Raw genomic sequence first — 19039 nt, forward strand, 5'->3', positions numbered from 1 at the left:
GTGACTGAAGAAGTCACTTGGATGAGTGACGAAACGTTTCTCCCACAAAACGCTACGTCCAGATGAACAGATTCAACTTTTGGACATTTACAAAAACATAACAGAAGAAGACATGATCAAATTCAGTTAAAATATGTAACAAATCTGTGATGGTAAATATTGAAGAATTTCATAATGCTGAAAGTCACCACCAATAAATATGAATTACAAAATTGCAGAAAGATGCTTTTAATATTTCAAATGTTTTACTTAAAAAAAAGAAAGACATCTTTTTACTGTGATTTTTACTGTGTTGTATTCTTTTCACCTTTAACCCCCCGACTAGTCAATTATTATCTGAATATTGGCCACTAAAAGGACATCATCCAATTGAATGAATGTGGCTACATTAATTTAATAAATGTGTGAAGTCCTCATATTGACAAAATCTGTCCAGACTAACAACATGAAAACAACAGCAACTATGTTACCTCAGCTGCTAGCATGTTGATGTTCTGGAGTTGCATTAAGCTGGATTTATGGAATAACTGTTTAAATTAAAGTTTTGAGAACATCTTTAATGACCAAATACATAACATGACGTTGTTGGGTTGGTTGCTGCTAATAGACTTACATTAGTTAAGGTTAGCTAACTAGTGAACGAACCAGTGACTCAGTGAAAAATAAGGAAACAAAAAAAGCAGTGTAAAGGAGATCACTTTTGTACTGATCAGGCTGCCGCAGTGAGTCGTTATGTTAAAAAGCCAAGGATACACTGTCCACTTTGTTCACTTTTACTCTCTGACACTTAAGCAGTAAGTGGTTCCATGTTGTTTGGCTACCTGCACTGAAACGGTAAAATCCACCTGTTAGCCACAATGTTAAGGCTTGTAAAGTACTTTATAAATGAGGTCAGTGTGCAGGAGAGCCGGTTTGAGTCAGATTTCCTGGTAGTTCAAGAGACCGACAAACTGGAGTCAGACACGGAGTATTCCTCCCTGGGCCAGGTGTACAAGCAGCAGAATCAATTGATGAGGCATTATTACACATTATAATAATAGTCTCTTACACCAAGGACATTCAAAAAGTTTACTATATGTGCATCACAAAACAAACATGACTAAATGCCTTACTGAAGCATGGTCGGGAATCCTTGCAACAACAGAAACAAACAAACAAAAAAAAGGAGTCTCTGAGGAAGAGATGCAGTTTTGGAGATCTTTTTTTTCTCTCACAACATCTCACTAAGTGGATTATTTCATATTAAAAGTCAGGAAAATCAAATGTAAGTGAAGAAGAAGGATTTTTTTTTCCTATGGAGATGCTGATGGATGTTCTCAATTATAAAGTGTTTTAAAAACCTGAACATTACAGCTAACAGGTGGATTTTCTTTCTTTCTTTCTTTCTTTCTTTCTTTCTTTCTTTCTTTCTTTCTTTCTTTCTTTTTTCTTTTTCTTTTTCTTTTATTACATAAAACTGCCTGCTGCAGCCAGGGACAGAACAAAAGTGATCCCCTTACACTGTTTTTTATCAAATCAAATCAAATCAAAATTTATTTATATAGCACATATTAAAACAACAGTGTTGACCATAGTGCTTCACAGTCAGTAAAAGCATGAGACAATTAAAAACAAACAATAAAAGAGGACAACAAACAATAGGTAACAACACAACAAGCTAGACCAGCCAACTAGTCAGAATCAAAAGCCAAAGTAAAAAGATAAGTTTTAAGACGTGATTTAAAAGACTGGATAGACTCGGCAGTACGAATATGAACAGGGAGGTTATTCCAGAGTCTTGGTGCCACGGATGCAAAGGCCAGGTCACCTCTCGACTTCATTCGAGACCTAGGTTGTGCTAGGAGCCTGTGATTGGACGATCTAAGTGCTCTGTTGGGATTGTATGTATAGTTTTAGTCTCCTTAATTTTCACTAAGCTATTGGTTCTGTCACTAGTTAGCTAACATAAATTAATGTAAGTCTATTAGCTGCAACCAACCAACCAACCTGGTGAAGTTACATTCTGTACTGGCACAAGATGGCGATAAACATGTTCAACAACTTGATAAACAACTTTAAAGACTTAAAAGTGCATAGACTCTAATATTTAGTCCCCTTTACACTCCAATTGTTTGAATACCCTTCTAACTATTGTGAATCATTTGATTAGTGATGGTGGCAAGCTATTGTATCTCTGCAGGGTCTTCTTAGTGGATTTCAGGTTGTTTTCAAGGACATTACTTTATGACTTTGAGACTGGAAAGAGAGAGTTTGACTGAATTCCAGTTATCCTGTGACTTAACTGATACAGATAAATTAGGGTTTTCAACTCTGTTGGATGACACCTCATCCTCACTGCCTTTGTGATCCATGGAATAATTCCTAATATTGCAACGGAACGCTTTCTCTGTGTTTGCTTCCTTCTTACACAGAATAATGTAGCACTTTGTGAAAAATTGACAAAACAAGATGCCGTAGCATGAGATAAGGATAACGACCATCTCCACTGCTGGAAGGTACTTGCCTGTGACATTGACATAGACTGGGCCAAACATGATCCAGGAGATGAAGTAAATGAGCATTGCAAAAGTGATGAACTTTGCATCATTGTAACTGTCAGGCAACTTTCGTCCCTTAAAAGCAACACCAAAGCAGATGAGAGCCAAAAGGCCAATATAGACTAGCATGGCTCCAAACGCAGGAATTAATTTCTCATTACAAAACATCAGTTCCATGTTGTCCTGTGTGATCTCTGAGTCAATGTATGGAGGACTGAGTACAAGCCACGTGGTAACAATAACCACTTGACCTGCCATGGAGACCGTAACAATGAGGTAAGGCTTGTAGAGCTTCTTCAGGATACTTTGAATGACCGGGTCAAACTCAAAGGCTAAGACGATCTTAAAGGACTTGACCATGATGCAGGAGACACACAAGGTAAAACTCAAGCCAAACACCACCTGCCGTGCTTGACACTGATAGCTATTGGGTGGACCACCAAATAATATAACACTAGTAAATGTGATCATAAGGGAGAGGAGGAGAATGATGCTGATTGGGCCTACAGATGAGCGCACGACAGGGGTATTCCAGTGTGCAAGGAAGATGATCCCAACAACAATGGTAAGCACTGCTCCTAAAGAAGTAAAAGACAGCAGCACAATAAGATATACATCACCCCATTTCAGGAAATCAGTTTTTCTGGGCAAACACACTGAACTGGTGTTTTTGGAGTAATAGTTTTCTTTGCAAGGATGACACTTTTCAGAATCTGGAAACAGAGGACAAAAGGTCATTAGAATACTGAACTTGAATTCAAATTCCTTGAGCTGTCAATGCAACAGACTGTGTAATATAAGCATTTCAAAACACTTGTTTTATATTTTATAATATTTTGCAGTTAACTAACACAAATGGAGTTAGTGCTTTGTTTTTGTAATACACACCGGTGGTGTTGGAATATTGGTTCTCAGCACAGGGTTCACACTGATAGCAACAACCAGGCTGGCCTGTAACTGAAGTCTTCCTGTAGCCAGGCCTACAGCTGTCTGTGCACTTGGAAGTCACATTTCCCTTAGAGAAGAAAGAATCATCATCATGGCCGTCAGTTTTATTTACTGACCATATGAAACCCTTTTATTTTTAAATAATAAAGATTGTGGGATATACCATCTGTTCTTAGACACAAGGTTTTGCATGTTTTTGCACACTAACATATACATAATCAAAAAAATCAGAGACTAAAGTCTCAATGATGGCAGTTGTTTACTATGTGTAAACTCTTAAATTAGCATGTTAGCATATCAATATTTGCTAATTAGCCATAAACACAAACTATAATGGAACCCAACCAATGATAAAAGAATAGTATAATAAAATAATTAAAGAATAAAATAACTTGCCTGTGGAAGGTAAACACTTACTATGTGGCTCTGAAGAGCCTGCTGTGTTTCCTGTGAGGTGAAAGTCAGGCTCTGGTGTTCTATACTGTAATAGGCTAAAATGTTGTTCACATCTGGAGAATCTTGAGTCTGCTTCCATAGGATGATATCATATCCAGAGTTGAGGTCACCATGGTGATCAAATGAATAACTTTTTTCCTCCATGTGGAACGTTGCCTTCCGTAAGGCTCTTCGTAACTGAAGTGTTGAAAACACTAATTAAAAATAATGTACCTGTTGCAGTTAGAAAAAATAATATTTATCGAGGATTGTGTTTCTGGCCACTTGTTCAATATCTAGTACAGTACATAAACACAAAAATATACAGTGGGTAAATTAAGTATTGAATATGTCACCAGTTTACAAAGTAAATATATTTCTAAAGATGCTATTGACATGAAATTCTCACCAGATGTAACAACTCATCCAATCAACACGTGCAAAGAAATAAAATCTAGTGCTCTAATGGGGGGCTACAGTAATATAAAGTCATTACGATAAGATGCGACCTGATTATTCGAGAATGTGAATTCAGTTCTGGATTTAATATATATATAGAAAGACAGAAATATGGTCTCTCTTTCTATTCCTGTCAGCACTCTTGCTGTAGCATTTTGGATCAACTAAAGACTTTTCAGGTAGTTTGTTTGGGAATCCTGCCTAGAAGTAATAAATGCATAAACTAGTTTTTCAGTTTTACTCTGAAAAAGGATATTTCTAATTTTAGTGATATTGTACAAATGGAAGAAAGCAGACCAACATATTTTTTAATATTCACATTAAAGGAAATATCGTGGTCAAAAATGACGCAAAGAATCCTCAGAAAATGAGAGCTCATTTAGGTCCTCATGTCTTTCCTGGCATTCCTGCAGTTTATCGGTTAATTGGTGTGTGAGATCTGGCTTCATGGATAGATAGAGTTGGGTGTCATCTGTATAGCAGTAAAAATGTATGCTATGCCTTCTAATGACACTGTCTAAGAGAAGCATTTATAATGTAAACAAAAACTGGTCCTAGCATGGAGCCCTGTTGAACTCCATAATTAAGCTTAGTGTGTGAAGAGGACTCTCCATTTAGATGAACATAATGGACTCTATTAGATTAGAAAGATATGATTCAAACCACTGCAGCCCAGCATCTTCAATACCTACAGCACGCTTCAACTGCTGCAATAAAATATTATGGACAGCAGTATCAGATGCTGCACCGAAGTGTAGCAGAACAATCACCAAAATGGCTCCACTGTCAGAGGCCATAAGAAGATCATTTGTAACCTTCACTAAAGCTGTTTCTGTACTATGATGAGCTCTGAAACCTGTCTGAAACTCTTCAAACAAACCACTCCTCTGCAGGTGATCTGTCGGCTGTTTTACAAAAACCCTTTAAAGAAATAAAAGGAAGGCTGGAGATTGACCTATAATTAGCTAAGATAGCTGGGTCACATGATGACTTTTAAAGTAACGGTTTAAATACTATCAGCTTGAAGGTCTGTGGTACATAGCTGATTAATAGAGACGGGTTTGGAGAAAATAATTACTGACATACAGTCAGAGAGATCAATTGGAGAAAAAGAGTCTAAATAAATATCGCTGGCATTGAAAGTAGCTGTACATAATAGCAAAACAATAATCCCAAACATACAGCCAAGTGAACGCTCAACTGGTTTCAGAAAAAGAAAAAAAAGGTGCTAAAATGACCTGACCTGAATCCACTTGAAAATCATTGGAAAGAACTAAAGCTCAGAGTTCACTGAACCTCCAGGATTTAACTGGTATGGAAGAATGGGCCAAAATCTCACCTGAGCAATGCATGCGACTAGACTCCATACAAGCTGACATCACCGACAAAGGTTTTTGTACAAAGTATCAAATAAATCTCAGTAAGCGTGTTCAATATTTTATTCCTGTGTCATTTCTCATTATTACACATAACCTAATTTATGGACACCTATGGTTTGATTTCTTTGTCTTACTGGATCGGATGAGTTGTTACTGACATCTAGTAAGAATTTAATGTCTATAGCACCTATAGAAATATATTTAGTTAGAAAATTGGTGAAGTTTTCAATACTTGTGGGTAAGTCAGGTCCTCTGTGAGACCTGAATCACACCCCTCTGTGTCCTCTGTGGATCATTTATGTGCTTCAGTATTAATAGAAAATAGTGAATATAGTTTCTTAGTATTCAAAGATTTCTATTATGCTCTGCTGTATGTGTTTGTGTGTTTTTGTGTTTCTGTGCTTTTACCTCCAACGGCCGTAAGGACTGTGTCTTACAGTCCCGGTTAGTACAGAGGTCTTTAACAGCTTGAGCTATTGCTTTAACTGCCAGCTCAATACTGAACACAGCATATGGATATATCATCTTCTTTAACTCTTCTGATGAATTCGTCCCATGCTCCTTTAAAAAATTAGACAAGAATGTGTTGTTCTCGTGGTGGTTGGGATTTTCATCAAGGTCATCGAGATATCGCTCAAACTTGGTTGTGTTTCCAGATTTAAGAGTGACCCCAAAGATTGTTCCTACGTCACTCAATTTGTAGTTCTGAGAACTCAGTACTTCAGGTGACTGTGACCAAATATCACTGGCCAACCAAACTTTCCCTCTGCCTTGAGGATATTTGAGAAGTTTCCCAAAAATATCTATCATATGGTAAGCTTTGGCAAAGGAAATAATAACACTGACATTTCTATTATCTATGATGCTTTTGATTGTAGAGTTAATGCTCTCTTCACGTGAGTCATCATTTAAAGCATCTGGAAGAACAGAGGTGAAGGCGAAGCAGATGCCTTTTTTGGTTGCATGATGCCGGAGGCGTTCAGTTATATAGCGACCGTATTCACCATCAGTTGCTACCACACCGACCCAAGTCCAACCGTAATGATCAAGAATCTGGGCGATGGCATGACCTTGGTGATCATCTTGTGGTACGGTCCTCATAAAGCTTGGAAAACGGGTTTTATCACTCAGGAAACCAGAAGTTGCACCGTAACTTATCTGTGGAAAATATCACAAAACACTATGAAGTGAAACAAACATTTCATATTCTGTCTGTACACATATATCTTAAGCGTATAACATAAGTGGTAAAGTATCTACAAAAAACTTTTTTTTTAACAGTTTAAAGTCTTATTTAACAAAATAGCTGCTTTATGAAGCACTGTATTATTACAACTTGTTAGCTGAATGCAGAAACCTCTTGTGTTTTCTTTCGGCTGGGGGAGTACAGAGAGAAAGTTACTGTTACAGTCATTTTTTGACTAAGTGTGTCTGTTTCACCTATTTTCAATTCTTGTTGCTAAGCTATACTATTTGCGATTTTTGGGGGGTTTTTTGCTGTTCATCGTAGCCATGAATGCAAAATGTATCATCCAAATATTAGCTGCTAATGTTTGTATAATAGATTTTACATTTAGAGTTAGGTAATATAACAGACCTCAGAAGTCGGTCATACCTCAGGGATGTACTCCAGGTGGAGCTGACCTGTAACTCCTATGGATAACTCTGAGTAGTAATCACCAATGACGACCAGGACAGGTGGAGAGGATTGCTGTGCACAGTCTTGGCGATTATTACCTACAAATGAATTAACTGATACTATTACCTTCATTTAAACTGATACACACAGTGTTGAGAAGTAACAGAATACATGTACCGGTGTGTTACATATTTAAAATACAAAATATGAGTAACTGTATTCAGTTCCAGTTACTGCTCAAACAAGTGATAATTAAAATACAGTTTGTTGAAATAAATGGATTACACTGCGGTCTTTTCCTGTTTCCTATGTTAGGCTATCCCCTCTCTATCCCCTCTCTAATTTTGGTAATTCCACGTATTGCCAGAAATCCAAACAAAACACGCAACAAGAGGCTCTAATGTAAGCATCCTGTTAATTTTAGTGGCGTCAGTTACACAATGGACCTGGAGCCAGCACAACAGAGCCAGCAGTGCACAGGCAGGAATGCATTTCTTACTTGGAAATTCCGACACCGCTTCACATTTAAAGAAGAAAGGGATGGAGGAAATCTGAGTGTGCAATGCAAACTCTGTCTGCCAGCAACCAAGCTGCTCTCAGCGTAAAAAGACTCCAACCTAAAGAAACATCTGGAAGTAAGTTCTTTAAAAAGAAAAAACTAACGTTAGCCTACTGCAACTACCTTGTCATAGTTGTGGTAGCTACCTGGGTTATGTACCACTTCAGTATCTTTGATTTACTACTGCTGTGTGATTTCTTACTATTAATGAAGGCTGCAATACAGGCTGCATTACAACCTGCAGAAAGAAAACATTTTACTTATACAGACATTGTTTTCTATATGAGATCACTGCAAAAAATGCAGTCTTACCTAATGTCCACCCTGCTGTTACTAATTTTATATTAAGATTTAAAAATCTAGTTGGTATTGCTTTCAGAACTGCACATGTTTATTTGCAGCTAGCAGGTTATTAATGCTATCCATCAAGTCTAACAGTCTGCGGTCTCTGAACTAACCTCAGCTAACACCAGCTAACAAGCTAAAAAGCATGACAATATATCAAGTAATCCAAAGTATTCCGAATACATTATTCACATTGAGTAACTTAACGGAATACGTTACAAACTACACACACAAATAATGTATTAATCTTTACTTTTGTTAAAAGTAATGCAGAATGTTACTTAATTACAAGCCAGAGGAAGTAATTTGCTACACTATTCGTTATTCGTAACACTACTACATTACTTTCTCTTGATTCCCTAAAATTACATGAAATGCACGATCTCATAACTACCAGTTACCAATATAAATATAAATGTACAACTTTTAAGAAAATGTTCACTAATGCCTATTTTAGTATCCATTATCTCTCTTAGTTGATGTGCTATGTTCCCATGATGATAAGGGGAAAATTCAATTAGTAAGAACTATTGCGTATCAAACATGATTTTCAAATAACAAGGCAGATTTCTAGCCCTGAGAGTACTCACTGTTTCTCATCATGAAGGCCTGGGTTTGTATCAGGGCAGTAGTAACTTCCCCACAGGAGTCAAGTATGAGGTATCCCAAGGTGAGGTTTCCCAACTCTCGCTTCTGATTTATCTCCTCCAGTGCCTGCACCATTATCAGAGACTGGACCAGACGAGCTGTGCTAAACCTGTACAACACAACCAGATATATTATATATAAATATACCCTAATAAAATGCATACAATGATCAGTTGTGTATGTGTGTATTACCTGTCACATGTCCGGTTTTCACGGCCATCATCATTCACAGTGACAGTAACGCTTTCATGAATCGGGAACAATCCTCCGATAATGATGTCCCCTTCTGCTGTGGCTTCAATGGAGCATTTTGTACCAGAAAAGTGATGTGATAAAACTGCAAGAAAGATGCAGAAGCTGAAAGAATTTTTCATCTTCCTCGTGTGCTTCTTAAGTGTAAATCTGAGTGTAAATCAGTGAATCTACAAAAACTTGCTCTGAAAAATAATTTGTGTGTATCTCTTCAGCATTCCTCCAAAAGACAGAGGTGTGGTTAAAGTTCTTGAACTTGAAATACTATCATTTCTTTCTTTTTTTCTTTTCTTTTGTTTTTATGGTCACATGGGGTTTGATGTCACTGAGAAATGGGATGTACTTTAACTTTCCATTTACTTTACTTACTTTTCCTGGTAATTATTTTTGACAAGTTTCACAGTTGTGAGCTATGAAAAAAAAAGTGATTTATGAATTATTCGGACTGCTGTAGTTTTGTTATACAACATATATCCACTTTGACAACTCTGGTTACAGTTGAGTCGAAGCATTATCAGTGGTTGTACTGTTATATAATACAGACCTATTATGCATCTGATACTTAGCAAGACAATACCAGGTATTTCCCCAGAAGGATTAATGATAATTCTATAGCAGTCAAAGGAAGAAAAAAGGCTCTGACACGAATTCCTGACATATTAGCTGCCATGTATGTCTGCAAATCAACAGTTTTCTTACTCGTTTACATGCACTGCCTGGTGTCTGTTGGCTGCTTTTCTGACTTTGTTGTCCCAACAAAACATTTTTATTATATTATTACAAGTAAAACTTTGTTATATAAAGTAATGTCAAATTCACATGTTTTTTTTACAATACTTTTACTTAACTACATTCATTTGACAGTTTTTGTAGGTTTGAATTAGAGAATTTGACATTTTGTGCTTACAGATCAATTGCCTTCCACTTTTCTTCAGGGACACCTGAGCGAGAGCCCAACCCAGCTGACATGGACCAAGAGGAAGGGTAGAACCAGGTCACTAGGCTGTTATAGGGCTAACCTAGAAAGGTAGACAACTGTTCATGCTCACAGTTACACCTTTGCCCAATTCAGAATCACCAATTAATCTTCCCCCATACATATCACTGGAGAGAAGCCATGCAAACACATGCATGACATGCACATTTTACACAGAAAGGCCCCAGCCTGGATTAAAACCCTGGACCTTCTTGTTGTGAGACAGCAATGCCAACCACTGTCCCATCATGCCACCCCATTAAAAAGTTTCACACAATAATTCCTCAGCATTATTATGTCATATAGTTTAACACTCCAAAATGGCAAAAAAGCGTCACCTACTTGCATTTATGATTACTCACTGTAGCCTCAGTTTACTGCTCTTTGCTGACTTCTACTTCTGTCTTCAACTGTAGTTCTGAGGTACTTGTGCTTCATTTGAAATTTATAATTTATAATAACCGGGCAATATCACGAAACTGTTGAATGCACATGTTTGATACTGTATGTACATTTAGGAAATAAAGATTCTGATGGTAAAACGTATACTACATAATCCAAGACTTTTTTTCTTTATTGAGTAGCCTATACACAATCTCACCATACATAAAACCAAAAGCATTTAAGTAAAGGTTCACATTGTTTAAGACATTCAGCGGGAAAGACTTTGAGTGGAATTGTACAACAGTATATGAGAATAACTTTGGTTTAAAGAAAAGAAACCGAGGCAAGGTAGCCGCATGGAATTATGGAAAATCATAATATTGTTTGAAATGATAAAAGTCATAATTTGCTTTTCAAAATTGTGAAATTCTCTAAGATCAAAGTAATTTTTTTAATGAGACAGGAAACCACATTACGCAACTGACACACAGTAGAGAGGAAGTTAAACAGAAGCATGATGCTATCAGTCGCATCCTTAGATCTATTCAGTGGACTGAACACTAGTTTCACTACACATTTCTTAGAAAGTCTGGATAATTATGGTATCAATATCATGACTCTAGAACAAAATCACAATTATTTTCATATAACCAAATATCTCGGTGCCAATTATACAAGTAAAGGAAGAAATTGAGGAAACTTGGAAAAAAATAATGCAACCAGATGCAAAGTCTTTATGGGTTTCTTTCAACTGAGAGATAATGCATTGAACTATGTAGAGACCAGATTCAGGAGTAGATAATTCTAAAGTAAAGCTTGGTTTTATATTAATATTCAGATCTATGAATGTGTTTATGCTAATAAAACATGTGTTATTAATTTAATTTACTAATGTGGGCAGCCATGTTCTTCATAAACTGACAATCTGTTGTTGATCTGGTAATTACATTACCTCTGCACCATTTAACCATAACATATACTCAGATTTATTATATGTATTTAAACATGACATCATCTCTAAAAGGCATTGCTGTACTTATTTGCAACTTGGTTTACTTTCCCATTAGGTATTTCATATCACCACATCAATATGAAAACAGTGCAACACATGTATGCACAACGCTGACAATCAAAACACTCGATGTACACCCAGCAGATACCCCTGTATTAAAAATAAAACAGAATTATAACAGACTGTCAATTTAAATCTGTTTGCTTGTCGTAATGTTGGAGTTGTGCTACGTCTTACACAAATTAAGTAGCCATGCTGTTTATTTCCATCAGCAATACTGTTCACAAACTAATGTTAAAAATCTAAACCATTCATACAAACAAAGAGTCTATATAGTGACGTCCCAGTATGATCACCTTCTCTGTGTTATTGTTTTCCCACATTACTGTCGTTATTACTGTTTCAAAGCTGCTGTCCCTCCCAATTCCATTCACGCAAGTGAAAGGCCTCAAATGCATTCATGTGAGTTGAAAGTCTGCAGAGGGTGATCTTCCTGTCTTCTCTGCAGAGTTTGAAGGAGTGACATGACCACAAGCATGAGACAGCCATCTGCTGCAACTGCACTTAATCAGACCATTAAAAGTGTGGCAGGGGTGCAGTAGACTTTCCTATTTTAGTCATTTAAAGTATAAAGAAGTTTTCTTCCAGGCCAATAAGGCTGAAATAGGGCTTTGAATACACTAGAATAAGAACTGTAATTAAAACTGTATAAGTGACTTATAAGTCAAACTTGTGCTATGGACTGGTTGATGTGTCACAATAAAAGCAAATTAGTCATTACAAGCAGTGGAGCACATTTTTGCAAGATACTGACATAGTTGCAGCAGGTTGTTTCTTTAATTTCTTGGATCAGTTTTTAAACTTATTGGCAAGACTGTCGGCTTTTGGCTTCCCCATTGCACCAGTGTAGCATTGGCCTTACTTGTTTAAGTTTACTCAGCTTTAGATTTTTCTTGTACTTTGTGTTCACACATTGATATTGATTGAATGCTGGAGATTGTAAGCTTATTTTAGACTTTTTCATCACTAGTCTGCTGGCATATCACTAGCTGCGAGCCAAGGGGCTGATATCTTTTATTATTTTAGCTTGTCAAAATTTCCTGCTCTGGTTGAGTTGTGCTTTGTTTAAGTTTTAAATTTAAAGTACATCTTTTAAAGTATTGAAAGAAAAACTGAAAAAGAAGGTCAATATGTTATCAAATGTGGATACACCTTACAATAAATTATATCAGAAATATTGTTTATTTGCCTCATTTTCAGATAATGAAATAAAATGGAAACCTATAACTGTTTAGCCAGAAAAAACACATTTACAGGCATTTATGTGCTTTTCAGTAGCATGCTTGGGAACTGGGATGCCTAATGCCCTGTGTTGAGTCTTTAATATAAAGGCAGCTTCCTTACCACTTTGGTTCTTGTCCAGGTGACGAGTGGCAGTCTGATTTTTCCAGTGTCCGTAGTGAAGATGTTGTTCTAGCCACATATGCCATTATTCATTTTCTTAAAACATATTTTGTGGTATAAAATTCATGATACTAAAAGTCATTTATTAACTACTTGTGTTTTATTAATGTATTCTAGTATTGTGTTCTTATTTTATGTTTATATGTATATTTTTATGTTTCCAGTAGCATGTTGTGTCTATGCTCATCAGGCAGTTCTGAGGGCAATAAGGGGTTCAAACAGGTATTAGCAACATGCTCCTAAAGTATTAGTTTTGGGTGTTTCAGTTTTTAATTCTTGGACTTTTAACACAATTATATATATCTATATATATATATATCTATATATATATATATATATATATATATATATATATATATATAGTTTTTAGATTACCTGTGTTCCCCACCCGTTTCCACTTGCCTCATTACTTTTTTTTATTTATTGTCTCTATCTTCCTTTGTCATTTTTGAGTCATCTGTCCCGCTGGGTGCCATCCTGCTCTGAGGTTCCCTGTTTGTAATCTCTGATATTCCTTGATGTTTCCAGTTTTTTGAGACAGACTTTTGGACTTTTTTACTTCCTGGTTTATGTTGTTATCTTTGAGTTCAGTGTCTGCCTCCTAGGAATGAGATAACATTCCTCTTCCACCATTCCAGGTCTCTGTCTGGTCAAATGTCTGGTCTCTATAACTCCCAGACATTTACAGGATGTTTTTTTTAAGAAGTGTGGAAGAATAGTGCTACATAGGGGCAAACATGGCTTTGTCCTATCTTTTCTGAGACATGTTGATGTCATTAAATTCTAATTGAGCCTATTGTTTTTTCTTAAAATGGCACATTTTCTGGGTATAAATAATTGTATATGTTTTTAATGTTCTATTGTGAATGAAATACATAGCATCCCAACATTTTGGGAATGTTTTGAGGTTTATATAATACCCTAAAAAGCAGTCATACCTCAGGGATGTCCTCCAGGTTGAGATGCCTTGTAACTTCTATGGATATCTCTGAGTAGTAATCACCAATGACAGCAAGAACAATTGGAGAGGACTGCTGTGTACTATCTTGACTGACATTACCTGCAAAACAACAAAATGTAGTGGAGTGAAAGCAGAAAATAGCATAGAAATAACATAGAAATACTTACATTAAGTACAAGTTCTTTAAATCTGTACTTTAATAAAGCACTCGAGTAAATGTACTCAGGTGCATTCCTACTGGCCTTAAAGGCTAGACAAATGCTTAACTTGTCATTGCTTCTGGAATTGAAAGAAAATGGTGCCTGTAATCAAAGCTGCACACCTGTGGTGAGTGAAGCTATAATTACTCTGTTTTTGTCTTTGTTTTTCAACACGCTGAAGAAGATGTAAGCTGATACACCTTGGTGTGTTTGTAATGTCTTTAGCCTTTCATTACTTTTTCAAACGTACTTTGAGTTTCATTTTTCTTTCCTGCTACAGCTTTGTTCTGAACCATTTATCCAAGCATGGATAATGTGCATTAATATCTTGCAAAACCAGATGAAGCATTTCTTTCAGGCCACCAGCTCGCAGGTCGTGACTCAGACATGTAACATCTTTTTCTGTTTTTCTAGATTATACTAAATTATATAAGTTCCTTTTCAGTGTGTCAGTGTAAAGACATATTCCCAGTTGCCTTTTGTATACCCCAATAGTACTATTGTATGTCACAGTTCTTAAGCAGAGCCACAGCAGCTTGTTCCATAATGATTTTTTTCCCTTTATTTTACATTTGATATAATTTGTTAAAATGGGAATTGTGTTTAAGCTAGCTAACTACCCAAAGTAAATGTGTTTGATTTTCACAGAATACACAAGTGCCCATTTTTGTATCCATTACATCTCTCACAATTGATGTGCTATGTTCCTGAGTGATCCCAAAAATGAAATTAATAAGGTCTACTGTATATCACAAGAGACTTTTTAATCAGTGACAAACATTTCTCATCCTGAGTACTCACAGTTGTTCCTTGTGAAGGCCTTGGTTTGTATCAGGGCAGTAGTAACTTCACCACAGGAGTCAAGTATAAGATATCCCAAGGTGATGTTCCCCAACTCTTGCTTCTGATTTGTCTCCTCCAGTGCCTGCACCATTATCAGAGACTGGACCAGACGAGCTGTGCTAAACCTGTATGACACAATCAGACATAACACACAAATATACCCTAATATAAAACAGATATTGATACTTAGTACTGATGAGTAATGACATATATCCAGCATATATTACCTGTCACGTGTCCGGTTTTCACTGCCATCATCATTCACAGTGACAATAACACTTTCATGAATCGGAAACAATCCCTCAATCACGATGTCGCCCTTTGCTTTGGCCTGATTGAAGCATTTGACACTGAAAAATAGATGTGATAAAACTGCAAACAATATGCAGAAGCTGAAAAAACACTTCATCTTCTTCTTGCTGCGCGCCTTGTTAGTTACTAAAGTCTAAACTGAAATGAACATCCCTCCACTGTGTTTAAGAAAGACAGAGCTGCAGACAAACCTCTTCAACTTGAAATACTACCTATCATCTCTCTTATCCTTTTGTTTTTGTCACATGACCTTGGATGTCACTGTCGGGAAAACTATGAAACGCAAAAATGTTATCTCTTCTCACTTCCTGGTAGTTCTTTTAACATTAGGGGCAATGGGTAATTATTTGGCCAGTGGTTGGAGTTTTATGATGAGGGAATTCACGTCCACTTTGTTTAAAAGAAATTTCAATACAGCAGACAGTACAAAAATGTCATTTTCCATCCTTTAGTTGCATAAGTATATAATATAGGCATATTATCCATCTAAATCTTGGCATGAACTAGATACAAGGGAATTTCCTAAGAGGCTTTTGATTAAAACGTTTTAAGAGCTGTTTTTATCTGCAATGTCTCTCTGAGGCTATATTTAACCAGGTAAAACCAGATTTGTTGCATAAGTTTCTCCTTTAGATATACTTCCTGATCCCCATTGTCTAATTTCCCAGCTGTCTGCTAAGAAAAAACAAACAAACAAGAGTGCTGTAATACAAAATAGTCCAAGAACCCTTGAATTTTGTATCACACAATTACAAGTGAAAAGTTTTGACTAAAATAATTGCCAAATTAATATATTGCAACATGTTACAAAAGACTACGTATTATGCAAGTATAGCTAGTACCTATAAGGTTACTTAATCAAGCACAATTTAGAGGTTCATATGCTTTTTGATACTCCACTAGATTTCACATTTATACTTAAATGCTGGCATTTTGCTGGAAACTGTTCTTAGTAGTAATTTAAAGACTTTGAGTTGTGTAGTTACACATTAAAATGTTATCACACAGTAAAAGGCTCCCAATTGGCACAGGTTTGTGTGAAGAATATTTGAGAGTCTGTCCTCCATCAGTCTTTTTCCACAATGAGGACGGTGGCCTGGATGTGAGATAAAGCAAGGTCTGTCATAGCATTTCATAATAAATGATGTTGTGGAGGTAAACACAGACGACACGAGAGCTCTCAATTAACACTCCTCGTTTACTGCTCATCACCACACAACTGAATACTTTTCCCTCCAAAACACAGCAACAACATTTCCTGTAAACTGGGTGTAAGTGGAGCCCTCCAGTGGTCCACCACACAACGCAAAACCCACGTTGACAAAAATGCCCTTGCCACCGGTGCTGCTGTAGTGGACGCCACAGACACTGCCTCGGGCCAGCGGGTCGTGCGGTCCACTACATTTAAAAGGTGCATGAAAACTTGTGACTGCGGCAGAGGACCAACCAGATCCACATGCACATGATCAAAACACCTCCCTGGAACGCAGAAGGATTCGAGGGGCGCGTCCGTGTGCCTTTGGATCTCCGCACATTGGCATGGGATGCACGCCGCTGCCCAGTCTTTCACCGATTTACTAAGGCCTGGCCAAACGCATCTAGAGCTGACCAGCTTGACCGAGGCCCGGGATGCCTGGATGAGAGAGGGCGTGTACTGAGTTGAAAATGCAACGGCGCCACAAAAGGGGAACTACAGGACGTGGACGGCCGGTGGAAACATTGCAAAGCAAGCTAGGCCAGCCGTTCCACACCAGTCTGTCCTCCAGTACTAGGCCCGTTTGCACAGACCAAAGGGCAAGGACGTCCGGGTCGGCGCACTGGTCAGTGGCCATAGCGTCAAAGTCTATGCCAACATAAAGGGGAGAAACCAGCGCATGGGACAGACAGTCAGCCACGCAGTTGGACTTGCCAGCCACGTACTGAATGTCTGTCGTAAACTCGGAAATGGCTGCCAACTGGCGCTGCTGGCGCGCGCTCCACGGGTCAGAGACCTTGGACATCGCAAACATCAAGGGTTTATGATTGACGTACGCGGTAAAACTACGACCCTCGAGAAAAAAACGGAAATGCCGTGTCGCAGGATGCAGGGCCAGCAACTCCTTGTCAAAAACACTATATCTGGGGGCCTGTAACATTAGCTTGTAGTGGAACATAACGAGCTGTGATTAAGACTGCACTAAACTCTCTTGGTGGGTAGAATGGTCAGCATTTCAGTTACAGATATCCAATATCTGGAGTTCAGTGCGTGGTGATAATGTCTGTAGATGTACACTGGACATATGTGCACTCCTTTTCCTTTGCTCTTAATGGAGTCAGCCATTCTGTCTGATCACTAAACAGACGAGTCTGTGCGGTTATTTGAACTGCTGCTCCCGGAATAGCTCCTCTTTTTCAGCTGTAAAGTCGGTAAACCTTAGAGATAATTGTGTGGGAAAATCCCAGTAATTCAGTAGTTCCTGAAACACCCAGACCAGCCCATCTAGCACCGACAACTGTGACATGTTCAAGTCACTTAAATTTTCTTTCTTCCCCATTCCAATGCTTGGTTTGAACTTTAGCCGGTGTCTTGACCATGTGTATGTACCTAAATGCTTTGATTTGCTGCATTATGATTTGCTGAATAGATATTTAACTTAAGCAGCTGAACAGGTGTACCTAATGAAGTGGTGAGTGCAAAAGAGGTTTTCCTGGTAATCCTCTCCATGAGTTTTTCACTTTAAAAATTTTCTTTAGTTTTGGTACACTATTAGTACTTTTACTCAAGTAAAGAATAATTCAAATATTTTTCATTTGTTTAAAGTAGGGCAGTAAAACATATATCAACGAGGTAGTACTGAAGCATGTCTGTTCAAGTTCTATACTTCAGTTTTGAGGTGCTTCATTTGAAAAGTGATCTTATTACTTCACAGTGCTATTGCACTATGTCAACTTTTAACTACAACTACTTCCTTAAAAATACACCTGTAATAAAAAAATAGCAAATATAACCTATGAATGCCCATATTTGATACTGCATGTAATTTTTGTCTTTTGAAGATAAACATTTAATTTATACCAGATTGTGCTAGACTTATGACCATTTTTTCATCTAGCAGCCAAAATCTCAGCGCAAAAATGCAGGCAAATGACCACATTCAAGGATTCAAAGCATTTATTGTCATATGTACTAAGAAAGCATTTCTCTGTGCAATGAAATTCTTTCTTTGCTGTCCACACACAGATTCCGGTTAATATATACAAATAGAAATAGAACAGATAAATAAAAACAGTATAAATAAATAAATGAAGACAAGAATTTAAGTTTGAAATGGATGTGTGTGCAAAATATCTATGAGCTTAATGTGCTGGCTTAATATGCAAGATGACCTGATGTGCAAAAATTATTATTATTGTTAAAAATAGGTCAGCTGTCCAAGAGTCTGATAGCAGTGGGGAAGAAGGAATTGTTGAGTCAGGATGTTCTAGATTTCACACTTCCAAACCTTCGTCTCGAGGGCAGAAGAGGGATCAGTCTATGTTGGGGGTGTGTGAAGTCTTTGAGAATGGAGGCAGCTCTCCTTTGGACTCTGTGATGGTAGATGCTCTGCAGGGAGGGCAGCAGGGTCCTGATGATCTTCTCCACAGTTGTTATCACTCTCTGCAGGCATTTGCGGTCCATAGCAGTACAGGGAGTGCAGAATTATTAG

General features: G+C 37.4%; 1 protein-coding gene across 1 annotated transcript; it reads right to left on the minus strand.

The window, feature by feature from the left end:
• Positions 1–285: 285 nt before the first annotated feature.
• LOC100706264 (G-protein coupled receptor family C group 6 member A-like) lies at positions 286–15500 on the minus strand. Its single transcript, XM_019345480.2, has 12 exons — positions 15269–15500; positions 15000–15166; positions 13976–14097; positions 10109–10220; positions 9571–9611; positions 9142–9286; positions 8892–9058; positions 7374–7495; positions 6167–6916; positions 3903–4118; positions 3426–3552; positions 286–3250 (listed from the first exon to the last, which is right to left on the minus strand). The coding sequence occupies exons 7-12, from the start codon at positions 9022–9024 to the stop codon at positions 2217–2219; spliced, it is 2382 nt and encodes a 793-aa protein (XP_019201025.1). The 5' UTR covers positions 9025–9058; positions 9142–9286; positions 9571–9611; positions 10109–10220; positions 13976–14097; positions 15000–15166; positions 15269–15500; the 3' UTR covers positions 286–2216.
• Between the last annotated feature and the right edge of the window lie 3539 nt (positions 15501–19039).

The sequence above is a fragment of the Oreochromis niloticus genome, linkage group LG15 (genome assembly GCF_001858045.2).
Source record: "Oreochromis niloticus isolate F11D_XX linkage group LG15, O_niloticus_UMD_NMBU, whole genome shotgun sequence".
Lineage (NCBI taxonomy): Eukaryota > Metazoa > Chordata > Actinopteri > Cichliformes > Cichlidae > Oreochromis > Oreochromis niloticus.

Excerpts from the sequence above, each read along its gene's own strand:
- LOC100706264 (XM_019345480.2), bottom strand. The coding sequence starts at position 9,024 with ATGGTGCAGGCACTGGAGGAGATAAATCAGAAGCGAGAGTTGGGAAAC. Across the intron at positions 4,119-6,166 it reads AGTCCTTACGGCCGTTGGAG|TTACGAAGAGCCTTACGGAA; the intron begins GTAAAAGCACAG and ends TCAACACTTCAG. Across the intron at positions 3,251-3,425 it reads CCAATATTCCAACACCACCG|ATTCTGAAAAGTGTCATCCT; the intron begins GTGTGTATTACA and ends CTCTGTTTCCAG.